At 49.4% G+C, this 17,260-nt stretch overlaps 1 protein-coding gene across 3 annotated transcripts in view; it reads left to right on the top strand.

Moving 5' to 3' along the window:
* Positions 1 to 6,430: 6,430 nt before the first annotated feature.
* TRPM2 (transient receptor potential cation channel subfamily M member 2) overlaps positions 6,431 to 17,260 on the top strand; it is a 60,399-nt gene continuing 49,569 nt past the window's right edge. For all 3 annotated transcript variants that reach the window (XM_032772467.1, XM_032772462.1, XM_032772466.1), the window contains exons 1-2: positions 6,431 to 6,567; positions 16,058 to 16,306. In XM_032772467.1, coding sequence (XP_032628358.1) covers positions 16,130 to 16,306 — 177 coding nt within the window. In that variant the 5' untranslated portion in view covers positions 6,431 to 6,567; positions 16,058 to 16,129. The remainder of the gene's footprint in view (positions 6,568 to 16,057; positions 16,307 to 17,260) is intronic.

Genomic DNA, 17,260 nt, shown 5'->3' with positions numbered 1-17,260 from the left:
TAGCCATTCTGCAGCAGGGTGGAACTTGTTGGTAAGAAGAAGCAGAGGAGCATGCTTCCCGTAAGCAGCTTTTATTTTAAGGAAGGAAACGTTGGAGGGGGAGCGTTATGGCTGCCTGCATGCATGCATGCCTAGATGTGGAATAGCATGGATTTGTCTATCACGTCGCGTAATTCGCCTTACTGTAATCTCTTCAAAAGTTTCAGCCAGAGCGTGGGCAATGTGCTGGCCAAGTTTAATAGGAGAGCTACTGTGGGTCCTTGTCCCAGTGAAACGCGTCCGCACACACTGTGCCGTGAGGGTGGGGGACCATTGCTACAAACAACGTGCTAGGGACCAGGAGAATCCACATTGCTGGAGAGACCCCGCTCTTCCAAGGTGACCCGGAGCAGCGATATATCTGGAAGGATAAAATCCTGTGGAAAATGTAGGGATATGTTCAGTGCACTTTCCCCCAGCGTCTCTGCTTTCCCAATGCACAGAACTCCAGTGAGCCCTGACTCAAGCAGCTCCCCGTCCAGTGTGATCGCGGCAGAAACATGATTCATTAATGACCATTCCCCCATTACTCAACCATGTCTTCGCTGCTGTGGCCTCTCTGTGCCTATGTTTGCTATGTGTAAATGATGCTACATAACTGAAGTCTACAAATCCTTCACTGTGATATAAACAACGCAGCCTCTGTAATAAATGCTTCTATTTCTGTTTTTTTTAAGTGTCCTTGAATCCTCTGGCCCTAACACATACTGATGCGAGACTACAGAACTTGAGAGAGGAGAAAAGGAAAAGCAAAGAAGATTTGGAGAGTTTATGAATCATATGCAGAGAGAGTAAGAGTCTGCAGGACTGGAGAGAGAAAATGCTCAGTGGAGGGGAAACAGAAACGCAGGAAAAGGAATTGGCTAAGAGAAAGCACAAGCGCTGAATAATATGACCAAACGGACTGTATGCAACTGGTAGCCATGCAGGCAGATCACTACCGGTCTAACCCCCCCTCCCATGGCTCTCTCCTTGTGCCCCATGTTTGCTCAAACCCTTTCCAGCATCTGGTTCTACCACACCAGCTGCCCCCACACTGTATTCACCGTACCGCCAAGGAACTACGACCTTACCTATGACACTCACCCAACCCCATCACTTGCAGCATAGTATCTGAAGGCAGCGGCATTGCACAGCACTCAGCGGACATATAAACATCTGACTTACCAGTTCTCCCTACCTCCTGCCTTTATTTACTGTAATTTTTAATACGGATTTTTTTGTTTAAAACGTTTTATTATTGAGAAGTGAAACTACTGTACCAAGGGAAAATCATTGTAACACTCCACTTAACTACAGTGCAAGGCCACAATACTGTTGCTTTCGCTCAAATTGGCCCAGGCATCCTATCCTGAAGCCCTGTACTGCGCTCTCTATGTAGGGTAAGCGGGGTCTCCAGAACACATGGGCATATCGACGTCCCTTTGGTGATCTTCCGTCTGGCAAAAAGTCCCGGCTGCAGTCTGAACAGGCACTGTCTCGAAGTGCGTGCATCATGCACTTTCAGGCCATCCTGTGTAAATGTGACGTGAAAACGCCCACGGTGGATCCACAAGCGCCTGGAGCCTAGAGAAATACCCTTCTGATTAAGTCCGGATGCCTGGTGGGTGGTGCTAGAATAGGAATATGCATCCATCTTTGCCCTCCTCAGTTAGGGACCCATTTTGGCAAAGCCATCAATGTCCTGCCAGTTCAGTCACTGTTCTTTTCTACAGCATCAGACTTAATGGCGCCTGAACTTGCATCAAACACTATTCCACAGCTCGACCTTCACCAACTGGTTCGCGACCGAGTCGATAGCTGTCTGGAGTTTGCAGCTTCCAGACTGCAATAGCGCACCCGCTTTCTCCGCTGACAGGCAGCTCTCAATCTCGTGCCTTACGCGCCGCAGGGTGGGGGCGAGCTCAGCACGACCAGTCCCATGAAAGTGGTTTTTTTCTCATCGAAAGTTCATGACCACCCGCACCTTACTTCGTCATCCCAGACCTGAAGGACGATGTGATCCCGACCACTCAGCTGGCTTGTTTCCCGAGCGCCAAACGGCGGCGTTCCCACGGTGCTTGAGGCACATCCGTTACTGCACAAGCAATTTAGTGTGCGCAGGCGAATCTATATCATCCGTCGGAACTCCTCACTGGTCACTGTTGGAGCTGAAGGAATAGCGGCAACTGCCAAACGTAGATGTGGCTGGCGACATTCATGGTTTCAGCAAAGCTCATGTGACTCGGCTCCAGTTCTAACAAACCGCGCTGCCGGACTTCACATTGGCCCGAGAACGCTGGATGTGTGAGTGATGCACAATGGGCATTGGGCACAAGAAGCTAATTGAACCCCCCTCATTACCGTCCCTTATTATCCCAGCGAAAAATGGGACGAGGTGCTCTGTGGGATAGCTGCCCACAATGCACCACTCCCAGCAGTGCTGCAACTGCTGCAAATGTGGCCACACTGCAGCGCTGTTCCTACACAGCTGTACGAACACAGCTGTAACTCCCAGCGCTGCACATTTCCAAGTGTAGCCATACCCTATGTTAAGTTCTCCTCACACCTTCTATGGGTCATCTTAATTATCACTTCAAAAGTTTTTTTCCCCTGCTGACGATAGCTCATCTCAATTGATTAGACTCTTCCTGTTGGTATGCATACTTCCACCTTTTCATGTTCTCTGTATGTATAAATATCTCCTGTCTGTGTGTTTCATTGTATGCATCCCAAGAAGTGAGCTGTAGCTCACAAAAGCTCATGCTGAAATAAATTTGTTAGTCTCTAAGGTGCCACAAGTACTCCTGTTCTTTTTTCAAGGTGCAGATGGATGCCCTGATTGTCTGAGTCCTGGATGCCTGGAACACCTGCAACCGTGCTGCGGACCTGCGGGATCGGTCGACACTACACATGGCTCATGCATCACCTCATGGTCTCAGACACCATCCAATGGTCCAGGAACATCTACACCGAACACATCACCAGCCACTGACAGTACCAGAAGGCGTGAGCCGCAGTGATATCGTGCATTGACTACAAGAAAAGGACCAAGAGACTTTATCCATTGGACCATATGAACTGGAACCATAAACTCACTGAACTCGGGTGACCAGACCAAGTGTGAAAAATCAGGACGGGGGTGGGAGCCTATATAAGAAAAAGACCCCAAAATTGGGATTATCTGGTCACCCTACACTGAACGTTAAATCTCACCAAATGAGGGGCAATCCATCCTCATCATTGTATCCACTCATTATACTCCACACCTGAACATAGCCATTATATGAACAACATACCCTCATATCTCAATGTCTGTACTTTGACTCATTAACCATTTACCCCCAGTCAGGGATATTGCAGATTATTTATTCCTTACGCCATCCGATCTTAAACCAAACTTTGCACCCCTTGATAGTCTGTACTTTATTCCCTGATAACCAGAAACTTCTACCCTTAAACTCTGTACCATTCATCGGTCAGCAGCACTGAATGTCTTTTAGGGCTAACCTAGTATGACCATGGGAATCTCTGCTTTCTGTTTCCTAGCTCCAGCCCTGAGAGTCTGAACAGAAAAGAGATGAACAATTTTCTTGTCAGGTATTTTTATATATTTCTTTCAGAATTCAAGGTGATGCGATGAGCCCTTTTACACACTCTTCGTGGGTGTGAAGGGGCAATTAACAAAGTCTTTGTACGTATTGTGATGTCCCACAATGGCCCATTTAGTTTTGATAACCATTCTGATGAGCAGGAGACAATCCCTCCCGACAGGTTCTTAGTTCCTGACCAAACATTTGTTACAGTTGCAAAGCAACTATTATCTTATAGCAGATGATAAAGATATTATAAGTGAGATTAACGCATGCAGCAACATACAAGCATTTCATAAAGGCTAACCCCATTGTTATAAGTCCAATACCCATCTTAGTCATACTGCAGAGGTGAGCTAGTCTGGTTTCCAGCAATGAATTTGTCAGTGCTCAGCTGAGGCCTAAAGCCTTGGCAAGAGCTGGCCCCTGGTTTGCCAGCTTCACACATGGGAGTACTGAGGGGTTTTGGGAGGGGAGAGAGGAGAAAGGAACAGGTTGGACTGCTACACTGTGCATGGGAGGGTGGGGTAGAAGGGACAGCAGGCTCTGAACTGTGGGACTCTTCACATTCTGGGGGCTCCACTCCCTTCTGCCTGCTCCCTGCTGCAGAACGTGCACTGGCCCAGCCCCAGGATCTACCCACTGCCCATGTGTTAATGCGCTCCCCTGCCCCCACACCTTGCACGGGAGAGAAGTGCTATTGTACCCTCAGTATCTAGGTGCAGAGGGCCTGATCCTCCACTGAGGGCTTATCCCCAGCAGAAATGTAAATGAATTGCCTCATGGTATTTAAATCCCAAAGCAAGGCCATGTGATCCTACGCTGTGTAACTAGAGATGTTTCTCTTCCCAGCTCTGTTCTGTAGGGACACATGATCTTTCACTAGACACCTTTGCTAGGGTTGCCATATGTCCGGTTTTTGACTGGAAAGCCTGGTCGAAAAGGGACCCTGGCAGCTCCAGTCAGCACCGCCGACTGGGCCATTAAAAGTCTGGTTGGTGGTGCTGCGGGTCTAAGGCAGGCTAGTTCCTACCTCTCCTGGCACTGTGCTGTGCCCCCAACATGGGGAGCAGGTCCAGCTCCTAGGTGGGGGGGCCACAGGGCTCCACGCGCTGCCTCGAGCATTGGCTCTGCACTCCCATTGGCCAGGAACCACGCCCAATGGGAGCTGCGGGGGCGGAGCTTGTGGGTGAGAGCAGTGCATGGAGTGTCCTGGCCCTCCTGCCTAGGAGCCAGACCTGCTGGCTGCTTCTGGGGCGCAGCATGGTGCCAGGTCAAGCAGGGAACCTGCCTTAGACCCGCAGCACTGCCAGCCGGGAGCCGCCCAAGGTAAGCCTCTGCCTCAACCATGAGCCCTGACTCCCTGCTCCAGCCCTAAGGCCCCCCAAATCTGGAGCCCCCTCCTGCAACTCAAGCCCCTCATCCCTGGCCCCACCCCAGAGCCTGCAACTCTAGTCCAGAGCCCTCACCCTCCCACCCCAAACCCCAGCTCAGAGCCCCCCCACACCCTGACCCTCGGGCCCCACCCCCCCAGCCCGGATCCCCCTGCTCCCCAAACCCCTCATCCCCAGCCCCACCCCAGAGCCCTCACCACCAGCCCAGAGCCCATACCCCCTCCTGCACCTCAACCCACTGCCTCAGCCTGGAGCTCCCTCTTGCATCCTGCACCCTTCATTTCTGGCCCCGCTCTGAAGTCTGCACCCCCAGTTAGAGCCCTCCCCACCTCCTGCACCCCAACCCCCTGCCCCAGCCTAGTGAAAGTGAGTGAGAGTGGGGGACAGCGAGCCACTGAGAAAGGGGCAATGTAGTAAGCGGGGCCTGGACTTTGGGGAAGGGGCAGGGCAGAGGGTGGGGCCTCAGGAAGGGGTGGGGTTAGGGTGTTCATTTCTGTGCAATTAGAAAGTTGGCAACTCTAAGCTTTGCCTTGTGCATTAGGAAGCTACAACGATGTCTGGGGAAAAAATCATCTGCCCCTTTTGAAAATAAGGAGCATGGCGCTGCGATGGGACTGCTGAGATCTCCCTGTGTGGCATGTTGAGCTGCAATATAGGGGCAGCTAGTGCCTGGCTAGTATTCCCTGCCTCTTTCTCAGGGCAGGAGCTCAGTCCGGAGACCCATCTGGCTGTTAGACGGTGCCATTTGCTGGCTCAGCTTTGCTTAATGGCATGGTCATTAAAGGGAAGAAATCGGAAAGAAAACTAAATGGAAGTTTAGTTAATTCGGGAGAGAACCCAAAAGATTAACCTAGTGTAGAACACAGTGTACACACCTCATTTAGAGCACAACTACATAATAGGAGAGGGAATGTATGTTTAATGGGACTTTATTGCCATGAACAGTAATTTAAGAGTAGAGTGTTTACTGAATATAATGCTTAGTATAGTGAGATTGGTTATGTACTCAGGAATTGCCAGGCTTGGAAATAAATGGACCCAAGTCTCCATCTAAGCAGTGGATATGCTATTCTTTTCAGCTAGTATTCTTGCAAATGGGGCCCTTGTATATAACAAAGCAGCCACTGATCAAGAGTTGTGAAGAGTGGTTCAGATTTTGGAGTATAATTTGCACCGCTAAGCTGAAGCTACTCAGGAGAAAGAAAGTGCCTTGTCAGGCTGTGGAATGGAAAGGGTTCCTCTGCGGTTTACAATGGGTGCGTGACTCACCAAGGTCTAGCAAACTCTGAATTTGTCCTGATGCTTAAAGCTCCCTAGCAGGTCTAGGGGCTGCTTCTGCAATCTGATTTGCTGGAAGACTGCCAGCAGCAACCCTGTCTCCTCCTCCTAACTGCAGTCAGTCAGTTCAGAGATGCCTCAGCTGATTCTTCTCTCATCACTTGGGTCTCAGCTAGTCAAATGACCTGCCTGGAGGGTGAGCCAAAGGGACCTTCCCCAGGCCTGGCACCGAAGAACGTCTGAGCAGGAAATGCAGGAGGAGGATGCACAGCAGGTGCACGCAGGTACATTGTTTGGCATGTACAGTTTCTGTGTCGGGTCTTAGCAGATTTTCAAGAACTTAAGCCAGGGCCTAGAAGCTGCAAAGGCTGGGAATTGCTGTCCCAGACAATGTCAATTGCACCCAGTGCCCAGCAGAAGGACAGAATCTGACAGAAATGCTGCTGAGGGCTGTCCAAAATTGCTCAGGAATCATGCTACCTGCAACTATTCTGTAGGGCAAGACTGCAAGAACCCTTTCATGCATTCAAAACCACGTTGGGGTCATCACCATGCCCTGTGCATGTATGCATGTGACACATGAGTGCTCCCATGTACATGTGCTCCCTGTAAGATAGGCTGTGTGCATGTCCACCTCGGAAGATGCACCTGTGCTTTCTCTTTGTAGGTTCCTGTGTATACAGTGGCCATTGGAGGGCTCTGTCTGAATGCCCTTCAGCGAGCGCTGTGCATGCTAGGCACTACTGGCTAGTTTAGGGTTTGCCGCAAGCCTAAGTTTTATCCTGGCCTCTCTTTTCAGACCTACAATTTTGTAGGAGCAACCAACAATGGGCACATTTGATGACATCATTTAGCCCTCCGCGTAACACGTAGCTAGGCTTATAAAGGGTAGCATTGATGCCCACAAATAATTGCAAGCACAGAAGGAAGGCCAGGCTGGCAAAATCTGGCCCTTCAAGTCAATGGGACTGGTGCACCACAGTTCCCTAGGGGCTTTTGTAAGCCTGCCCTGCATGGTGATCTCCTCACCATGGTGACCTGGGCATTTCCATACTGTATGCATTGTTACCATGGCCCTTTCTGCTGCTGACTCCAGCCTATTCCTAGAACACCACTGCTCATCATTTCACAAGGCCACTGTGCCCATAACCCACGAGTCTTGGAACATTCTGCACAAAGAGAGCCAATGGTGAACTACGGAGAGGGGAGTGGTCCCAGGGTGAGATGGGGCAAGAGGCAGCCACTCCAAGAGAACTCTGCTGCGCTCTGGGGGCAGAGACAGACTTGGGAGCCCTCTGAAGGCATGGAAGGTGTTTTTGCCTGGAACTGGGTAAGGGGTGATATGGTGGGGAGCCATTGAAAACAGACTGACTGACCAGGTACCTTTATTTAGTGGGAACCAGTGTTCCCTCTAATTTTTCCCACTCGTGCGGAATGAATTTTGTTATGTGCACCAGTATGGAGGTGATGTGTGACCGAGGGGTTTGGAGGGTGGGAAGAGGGCTCAGGCTGGGGCAGAGGGTTGGGGTCTAGGGGTATGAGGGCTCTGGCTAGGGTGCAGGCTCTGTGGTTGGGTCAGGGCTGAGGGGCTGAGGGCTGGGATAGAGAGTTGGTGTGCAGGGGGTGAGGACTCTGGTTGGGAGTGCAGGCTCTGAGGTGGGGCTGGGGATGAGGGGCTCAGGACTGGGGCAGAGGGTTGGGGTGAGGTCTCTGGCTGGGGGCGAGGGCTCTGGGGTGGGGCCAGGGATGAGGGGTTTGGGGCACAGGCTGCCCCAGGGCTACAGTGGGGACTCCCCCCAGCCCTCTCTCCCTGGAGCAGTACCTGGGATAGGCACCTCTCTCCTGGCTACAGCAGGTCCAGGCCGGACTGGGGCCATGGAAGAGGTGCCTCTCCCCCAGCCATGGCTGGTCCAGGGCTGGGGGAGAGACATCTCTCCTTGCTGCAGCCGGAGTGGTGCTTAATAGGCTACTGCGTGGCTGTGCAGCTTAGAGGGAACTTAGGTAGGAGCAGCCCGGTCTGGAGGCTGCCTTGGGGCTCTTGACGTTATACTGAGTGGTGCTCTACTTGCAGTGTAATGGCGTTCCCTGGCTGACTAGGGACCTTCCTGCAAGGGTTCATGTTCCTCCCGCATTGTACTGTACCAGCCATATCCTCAGCAGCTAGATTCTCCAGCCTGGTCACCCAGGCTCTGGCAGCTGTGAACACTCTCACAGCCCCTGGCTGGCAGCTCAGCACTCCCACCCTCCACCCCCATGGCTGCATTAACCCTCACCCTCACGTGGCAATTCAGTGAACAGCACAAGGAAGAGGGACCCAGGTCAGGGTCCAGGCTGATAGCTGTTGTGCCCTACACATGCTGGGAAATGGCTTAATATGAAAGGTGTTCCACTCCCACTGTGCTTACAACTCACTTGCTCCATGCATGGGGCCATCACCGCTGCTAAGCTGGAGTCTGAGGAACACATGCTTCCGAGCCAGGGTAAAAGAGAAGTGCCCAAGGCTTAGGGGGCTACGTGGCCACAGCTGACCGTTATCAGGCCAGAGCCTGGCCCTACCCACATCGACACATGCTGGCTGTAGCACTTTAAATGATAGTGATCCTTCCCCATGGATGGGATTACTGAATACAGTCCCCAGGCTAGCCAGAACTCGGCCGGAACAGCTAACAGAGGGTTCCGCCGTGAGATCAGGCATAGGTGGGGAGCTCTCACAGGTAACCAGCCAGCCCAGCCGCACAGAGCGAGTCCTTGGAGAGCAGAATCTTCCTTGCAGCCAGCGGGCTCCTGATCTGTAAGCAATGAGGGGTGCCTCACAAATACCAGTCCAAATTGCTAGACATTACACCAGCAAAGGGAACTTGGATCTTTTATTGGCCCAGGGCATATAAGGCTGTAGAACTAGAGTGCAAGTCCTGGAGCAGTGGATAGGAGATGGGGGAGATGGATACAAATGGCTTTAGAAAGTGATTCTTATCATATAGTGTCTCTTGCAGGGAATTGGTATGGCTGTTGTGAATACACCTGCCTGGAGAGCAAATAGGTCTCTCCTAGTGCTGGTGGACTATGCCACTGGGGCCCCTAAAGCAGTGACCCACTTCTCCACTCAGTGCAAGCAAAGCCCTGATTACTTGCAGGGAATCGTCAGCAGAGGGAGTTTTCCTTCGGAGGTTTTATCTGGCCCGGAGACCAAATTTTTGTCAGCCCTGCTCCCCTGGGTAGTGGGAAATTGTGAAGCTAGTGTGGCTGGGATACTTTGTGTGACATGCAGGGATGGTAGCAGCTGGAGCTGTGCTGAGCCTGATGAAGTGGAGGACATGGAAATGGGACACCTTTTTAAAGAGTCAGGGACAATCCTGGACCTTTTGTGAGTTACTATACTCCCTTTCAGCACCACGCTATCCCTTTTTCCAACATCTGTACAAGCAGATACCAGAGAGGGTGAGGTGGGATTGCCTTCTGCTGTTTGATGGAGGCACTGAGCAAAATATTAACTAACTGTGATTGTGTTCAGCCATCTCTAGTGCATGCTGAGGATTTCTTTGATGTAGGCCAAGGCCCTCTTCAGCCAATATACTGTTTCTCCCCCCTAAAATGTCCCTGCTCATTCCATGCAGAGGGTGGCTAGTACACTGGGAATGAAGCAGCTTCTCAATATTTCTCTCTCTCCACTCATCATTCAATGTGTAACCCTCAGGCCTTATTTACTGCAAACCATCCCAAATAGGCACTAAATACAGAATTATCAGATTCTGGGCCTGCTTATTACTACAGTACCTGAGTGCTTTGTTCCCAAATATTAGTGACTTTGTCTTTACGACTCCCTGTGAGATAGCAGTTTTTGTAAATGTTACCTATGGGAGCCTAGCTTGAGACACCCATCAGTGAGGTCCTCAAAAGGCAGTGTACATTTTTCCCTGCTTTTGATGTTGGCAGTCCCATTGGACACCTGGGAATAATAATACGCAGCTAAGTGACTTAGGAGCCTATGTTCCATTTTCTAAAGAACGCTAGGCACACAGGGATCAGATGCTCAAAGGCACGTAGGTATCTAACTCCCATTGACATCCATGGAAGCAATGGGAGTTAGGTACCCAAAAGCCTTTGAGGATCTGGGCCGAAGAAGCCCAAGTCTCTCTGCAAGTCAATGGTATTTCAGCTCCTGCTTGCCCCTAAGTCACTTTTGAAAGTGGGATGTAAGTTGCTAAATTATTTCAGTAGTTTTGAAAATTTTATCTCAAGTAGCTGATTTTTCATAGGGGCCGATCACCCACAGAACCCATTGACTTCAGTCCCACATGTGAACGCTCAGCCCTTAAATGACGTATTTCTGGTTAAACGGGCTGAAAATGAGAAGTACAGAACCGGTGGCTACCTGTGGAAACATTTGGTGTGATGATCTAGCCAATATCTGCATGGAGGAGGCCAAAGGCCAGAACCTAGGTCTTCTTGGTGGTAATCAGCTGCCTTAACCACATGCCCATTCTCATTCCACCTGTAGTTTTCTGTCTCATTCCTGATACACTTTCCAACTTTTGCAGTGAAAAACCAAGGGGTTCTACTAACTGTAGCTTCATTTACCGCTTAACTCCAATGCATTCAGGGAGCACCATCCAGCCTGTGCACTGAGTGAGGCAGTGTTTTGGGGGGAGGGAAATACCATATGATCATTAAAGACAGCATCATAATACACGAGAGACCTGAACTAAGGTTGCTTGGATTTTTCTTCATTTTGGTGTTTCCTAACTTTTCAGTGCTCGATTTTGCAAGCTGATTAGAAGAATGTTAATCTAGTTTATTGTATGTCATTTTCCAGGTTATTTTAAAAGAAAGATGCATGATCTATCAATTTCAACAGTGAAAAAACCACCAGGCATCAACAGTGCTATCAGTCCATAGTCTTCACTCCCATAACACAGCCCTCCACCACTTGAGCTAAGGGCTAACTCCATTAGCTACCAGTGGCAGAAGGGTGTGAGCTCTTCTGTGGACCGGCCACTGGAGAGGGGAATGCAAGACATATGTCTAGATCCTAAATACCTTTTAAAATCTGGGCTATAGAAACTATGGGCAACCTATGCAGGCGTAGCCCCATTTCATAGGCACATAGCCAAGCAGAGGTGGCACCTTTCTCTTCCTTCTTCTGCCTGAGAAGCTGTGGGGCTAAGCAGCTGAGAACTGGGGGTAAATGTTCATAGATTCATAGACTCTAGTACTGGAAGGGACCTGGAGAGGTCATCGAGTCCAGTCCCCTGTCTTCATGGCAGGACCAAATACTGTCTAGACCATCCCTGATAGACATTTATCTAACCTCCTCGTAAATATCAATCCAGAGATGAAAGATTCCACAACCTCCCTAGGCAATTTATTCCAGTGTTTAACCACCCTGACAGTTTAGGAACTTTTTCCTAATGTCCAACCTAAATCTCCCTTGCTGCAGTTTAAGCCTATTGCTTCTTGTTCTATCATTAGAGGCTAAGGTGAACAAGTTTTATCCCCCCTTCCTGATGACACCTCTTTTAGATATCTGAAAACTGCTATCATGTCCCTCTCAGTCTTCTCTTTTCCAAACTAAACAAACTCAATTCTTTCACCTTCCTTCTTAGGTCATGTTCTCAAAACCTTTATCATTCTTGTTGCTCTTCTCTGGACCCTCTCCAATTTCTCCACATCTTTCTTGAAATGTGGTGCCCAGAACTGGATACAATACTCCAGCTGAGCCTAACCAGCGCAGAAAGAGCGAAGAAGAACTTCTTGTGTCTTGTCACAAACACACCTGTTGCATCCTAGAATCACGTTTGCTTTTTGCAACAGCATCATACTGTTGACTCATATTTAGCTTGTGGTCCACTATAACCCGTAGATCCTTTCGGCCATACTCCTTCCTAGACAGTCTCTTCCAGTCTGTATGTGTGAAACTGATTGTTCCTTCCTAAGTGGACCACTTTGCATGTGTCTTTATTAAACTTCATCCGGTTTACCTCAGACCATTCTCCAATTTGTCAAATCATTTTGAATTATGACCCTGTCCTAAAAGCAGTTGCAATCCCTCCCAGTTTGGTATCATCTGCAACTTATAAGCGTATTTCTATGCCAACATCTAAGTCACTGATGAAGATATTGAACAGAGGCGGTCCAAAACAGACCCTGCGGAACCCCACTTGTTATACCTTCCAGCAGGATTGGGAGCAATTAATAACTACTCACTCTAGTATGGTTATCCAGCCAGTTATGCACCCACCTTATAGTAGCCCCATCTAAATTGTATTTGCCTAGTATATCGATAAGAATTTCATGCGAGACCATATCAAATGCCTTACTAAAGTCTAGGTATACCACATCCACCACTTTTCCCTTTGCCACAAGACTTGTTATCCTATCAAAGATAGGATAGCAGAGACCAGGATTCTATTCCCAACTGTGGCAGAATGACTGAACTCTTCCAAAAGAAAATTCAGCCTGAGGCAGAGAGCAAGCATAGCAAAGCAATTCAGCCTGGGGTTATAATTAGAAATGTTAGGCAAGCTTAGTAATAGGAGGTGCTACTATCAAGGTATAATACCATCAAGGATTAACTATTGTTTCCTTCTTAGTCTTTGCCTCTCAACATCCAGCCTATTTCCTTTGAGATTATCAGACACAACCACAGAGGAATCACTTCCCCCGGGATGCATTGCAGCTACCTCTGGTGTGGAATACTGCACCTGTACAACTGTTCACAGCAAGGCTGTGCACCACTTTAGGATACAAGGTGCAGTCTGGAAATGCACGGGGAGTGTAAGTACAATGGACAGAAAGCAGCGTGACCAGGACTCGGAGGTTAATAAATTAGCTATTCTACACAAAGACTGGGGGAGTGGTAAATAAAGAGGGCAGGTCACTGATACAGAGCAACCTAAGCACAAGCAAACATGCATTTTAATATGACCAAATATAAAGCCATACATCTAGGTCCAAAGAACAGAGGACATGCAGGACAAGGGACTATCCTGGGAAGCAGTGAGTCTGAAAAAGAATAGGCAGTCATGGTATATTGTCAGCTGTACCCAAACTCCCAGTGCAACTATCTGACCAAAAGGGCTAATGCAACCCTTCATGAACAGGGGAATCTCAAGTGGGAGTAGAGAAGTTATTTTACTTCTCTATTTGGCACTGGTGTGACTGTTACCAGAACACGTCTAGTTCTGGTGCCCACAATTCAAGAAGGATGTGGATAAGTTGGAGAGGGTTCAATGAAGAACCATGAGAATGATTAAAGGATTAAAAACATGCCTTATAGTGATAGGCGGTCAGGACCCTAACCAGGGTAGTCAGGATAAAGGTCAGAGCTGGGTCAAACCTGAAGCGGAGAATAGCAGAGGAGTCTGTAGTCAGGTTCCAGGCTAGGGTCAATACCAAAGGTTAGGTGTCAAGGTCTGGGTAAGGAGGCAAGGCCCAAATCAAGCCAAAGCCGGGAGTTCAGAAGTAGATATGGTAATAGCAGTTATAGGAGATCCACACTGCCACCTAGAGACTTCCTGGAATATCCCTGGGGTTTATATATGGCAGGGAGCCGGTCAGGAGCCATGAGGTTGCTGCCTGTCTGTTCCCTTGAGGTGGGACTTCCCAGGGGCTGTGTCCACAGCTGGCTGTGGGTAGTGGAGCTGGAACTGGTTACAGCTTCTGCTGGGTGGTAGCATGGTGTTGTTTGCTGCCTAGCAGCTCTGCAGGGCTAGGTTTAAGACCCACTGGGCTTTACATAGACTCAAGGAACTTGGTATATTTCACTTAACCAAGAGAAGGTTGTGGGGTGACTTGTTCACAGTCTGCAAGTGCCTCCATGAGGAGCAGAAATCAGATAATCAGAAGCTCTTTAGTCTAGAGACACAGTTGTAACAAGATCCAAAGGCTGGAAGCTAGGTAAATTCAGGCTAGAAAAAAGGCATGCATTTGTAACAGTGAAGGTAAGTAATCATTAGCACAATTTCCCCACAGCTGTGGTAGATTCTCCATCACTGGCCATTTTTAAATCAAGATTGAATGGTTATTTGTTTTTCTAGAAGATCTGCTCTAGTTCAAACAGGAGTAAATTCAGGGCAGTCCCATGACTTGTGTTACACAGGAGGTCAGACTAGATGATCACAGTGGTCCCTTCTGGTCTGAAATCTATGGAAGGTGCCAGAGAGCAAAAGAGGACAGGAACTTATTTTTACAACAATATTTCATGTGAAATATGGCATTTGCAGCACAGTTACACCAGCTAGTGCCATACTGGGGCATTGGTCCCATATTGTGCCACCTACTGAGTTAGCAGAAGCATCTGGTAGCATCTCAGAGGCCTTAATGACGGAGACAAAAAAATTAGCACATTTAAGAAAACAATTGTACATCAAGACCACAACATTTGATCTTATCCCTTTGCCGGAAAACTGGCTTATTTGCTCATGACCCAGACAGACTGTGATGTGGTGGAGGCTGAATCGTTCTGCCAGGTGTATGAATAAATAATAATCATAACACTTTGCCTTTTTAGAGCATTTTCCATCTGAAGATCTTAAAGTGCTCCACAGACATGAATGAAATTAGCCTCATGGCACTGAGGGTGCAGTTGTGGGTTTAGACCACAGCTACAGGTGGAGTCTGTCAGTCCAGCAGGGCTCCCGTGGACAGTGTGCCTACATCTTGCCCCGGGGATCTGGGAGTCAGGGTGAGCTTGGAGGGTGCTACACCCTTTGAAAGGAGGGAGCATGCACTCGGGCTGCCTGACATTCTAAAGACAGGACAAGTAACATACTAGCTGGGTGTGGTGCAGGGGTAACTGAGGGTTTCGTCTGTATGTGGAGAGCGAGCTGGATGAAGGTGGATAGCTGGTGGGTAACCGAAAGGTGCTTGACCCACCCCAGCAGGGTGAATAGGGAAGACATGGGATTTCTAATCTATAGAGAGAGGGTGGCTTGGATAGATTGGGTATTTTCCCATTTGGTGGAATAATGGCTTGAGGTGAGCAAGGTATCATTTCTGGGCTGTGTGTGGGAGATGTGAGGTGTTGAGCTGAGTGAGGAGTTGAATCTCTGCTCTGTGTATGGAGGGTAACAAAGAAGATGGCAGTATCTATGGTTAATAATGAATGTCTGACTTGGAGAATGGTCTGTGGTTGTGTCTCTGGGTCATAGGCCATGGGTGATAGATAAAAAATTAACAACTCAGCTGTTGATGATATAGATATAAGCCCACAACTAGGCATACATATTGATACGAACACTTACATATAGATGCAGTGTATGTTGCTGTTTTGTTTTTTTAATTAAAATCTTCCCTATCTCATATTTTAACTGGCTTAATCTGCAGCAAGGGAGATTTAGGTTAGATATTAGGAAGAACTTTCTAGTTATAAGAATAGTTAAACACTGGACCAAGTTACCTAGGGAGATTGTGGAATCCCCCTCATTTGAGGTTTTAAAGAACAGGTTGGACAAACACCTCTCAGGGATGGTCTAGGTTTACTTGATCGGTGGATGGGCTAGATGACCGCTTGAGGTCCTGTCCAGCCCTACATTTCTATGATTCTGTGATCATTCGTTCAGGGCCTGTTGTAGGAAAACAACAGATGAATTTAGAAGTCTGTGCTGCATGACATGCATAGCTGGTCTAGTTCACATCTGAAACAAATCCCAAAGCATGCTGGGATTGGAGGGAGAGGATTCATGGTGAGGGGTGTTCTCCTAGCAGCAAGCGCCAGCTCGAGTGTCCTCGTGTTTCTGATGCATGTTTAGTATTTTCTGTTTCATTGCATTTCAGTACTTCTCGGCATAACAAACTCGAGAGGCTGCGTTGAGGGTGACAAGAGACCTGCCTGTAGCTGGGAGTGGCATGCAAACCAGAATGCAACGCCCAGAGCTGAATGAAGTCTGCCCTGATGAGGGAGACAGCTACGTTGTGCATCCTAAGATTTGCGACCTTGAAATGGTTCCCAATCTCAGACACAGCAATAGTGGCTTCTGTAAGAGCAAGAGGAAGGCTCACTTTGCCACTGGCAATAATGAAAAGGCAAGTTTAGACCATGCCAAGGTTAGGGGGAGGCCAGCAAACACACTGACCATGTGTAAGAATCAGAGGCATAACCAGGAGATGCTCCGAGCCCAGATGTGGGTTGGTGGGAGTAGGCTAAAAGGGGCTCTCAGTCCAGGAAGAGTATCATTTGGAGGAGGTAGTAGTTAGGGTCATTACCTGCTTTTCTCCAATAGCCAGGGAGACAGACAAAGTGCCCTGGGAGACGTGGACACATGGAGGGGAACCGTTCTGCCGATCCCATTCACACAAGTGAAAACAAACCCACTAACAGCATCACTCCCAGTCCCAGAGCTGTTCTGATCACAGGCGGCGAGTTATATGGGCTTGAGGTGCCCAGGCTCCAGGAATATTCAGGGCTGGGTGCCCTGCTCCAGCAATATTTGGAGCTGGGTCTCTCCCTCGGCCCTACCTGGATCGGGCCCCGGCCCCCGCAGATCTCCCCCCACCGCCCTGCCCCGCCGCATCCCTGCCTGGAGCGGGTCCCGGCCTCCGCCTTCCACCCCTCCCCCTGCGTCCCCCCTCCGCAGCGTCCCTGCCTGCTTGCAGATCGGCTCCCAGCAGAACTGCTGTCTGCTGCCCCAGGGTCCTAGCGCCTGCCATCAGCTAATGGCAAGGCAGGCTGCCCTTACCCTACTCTTCTGCCCTAGCCCTGAGCCTCTCCAATGCCCCAAACCCTCATTCTCAGCCCCAACCCTCATCCCTCTGCACCCTAATCCTCTGCCCCAGCCAGAGCCCTCATCCCCCTGCACCCTAATCCTCATCCCCAGCCAGAGCCCTCATCCCCCTGCACCCTAATCCTCATCCCCAGCCAGAGCCCTCATCCCCCTGCACCCTAATCCTCATCCCCAGCCAGAGCCCTCATCCCCCTGCACCCTAATCCTCATCCCCAGCCAGAGCCCTCATCCCCCTGCACCCTAATCCTCATCCCCA

Source organism: Chelonoidis abingdonii, chromosome 8 (genome assembly GCF_003597395.2).
Source record: "Chelonoidis abingdonii isolate Lonesome George chromosome 8, CheloAbing_2.0, whole genome shotgun sequence".
Lineage (NCBI taxonomy): Eukaryota > Metazoa > Chordata > Testudines > Testudinidae > Chelonoidis > Chelonoidis abingdonii.
This window is presented reverse-complemented; position numbering and strand designations above follow the sequence as displayed.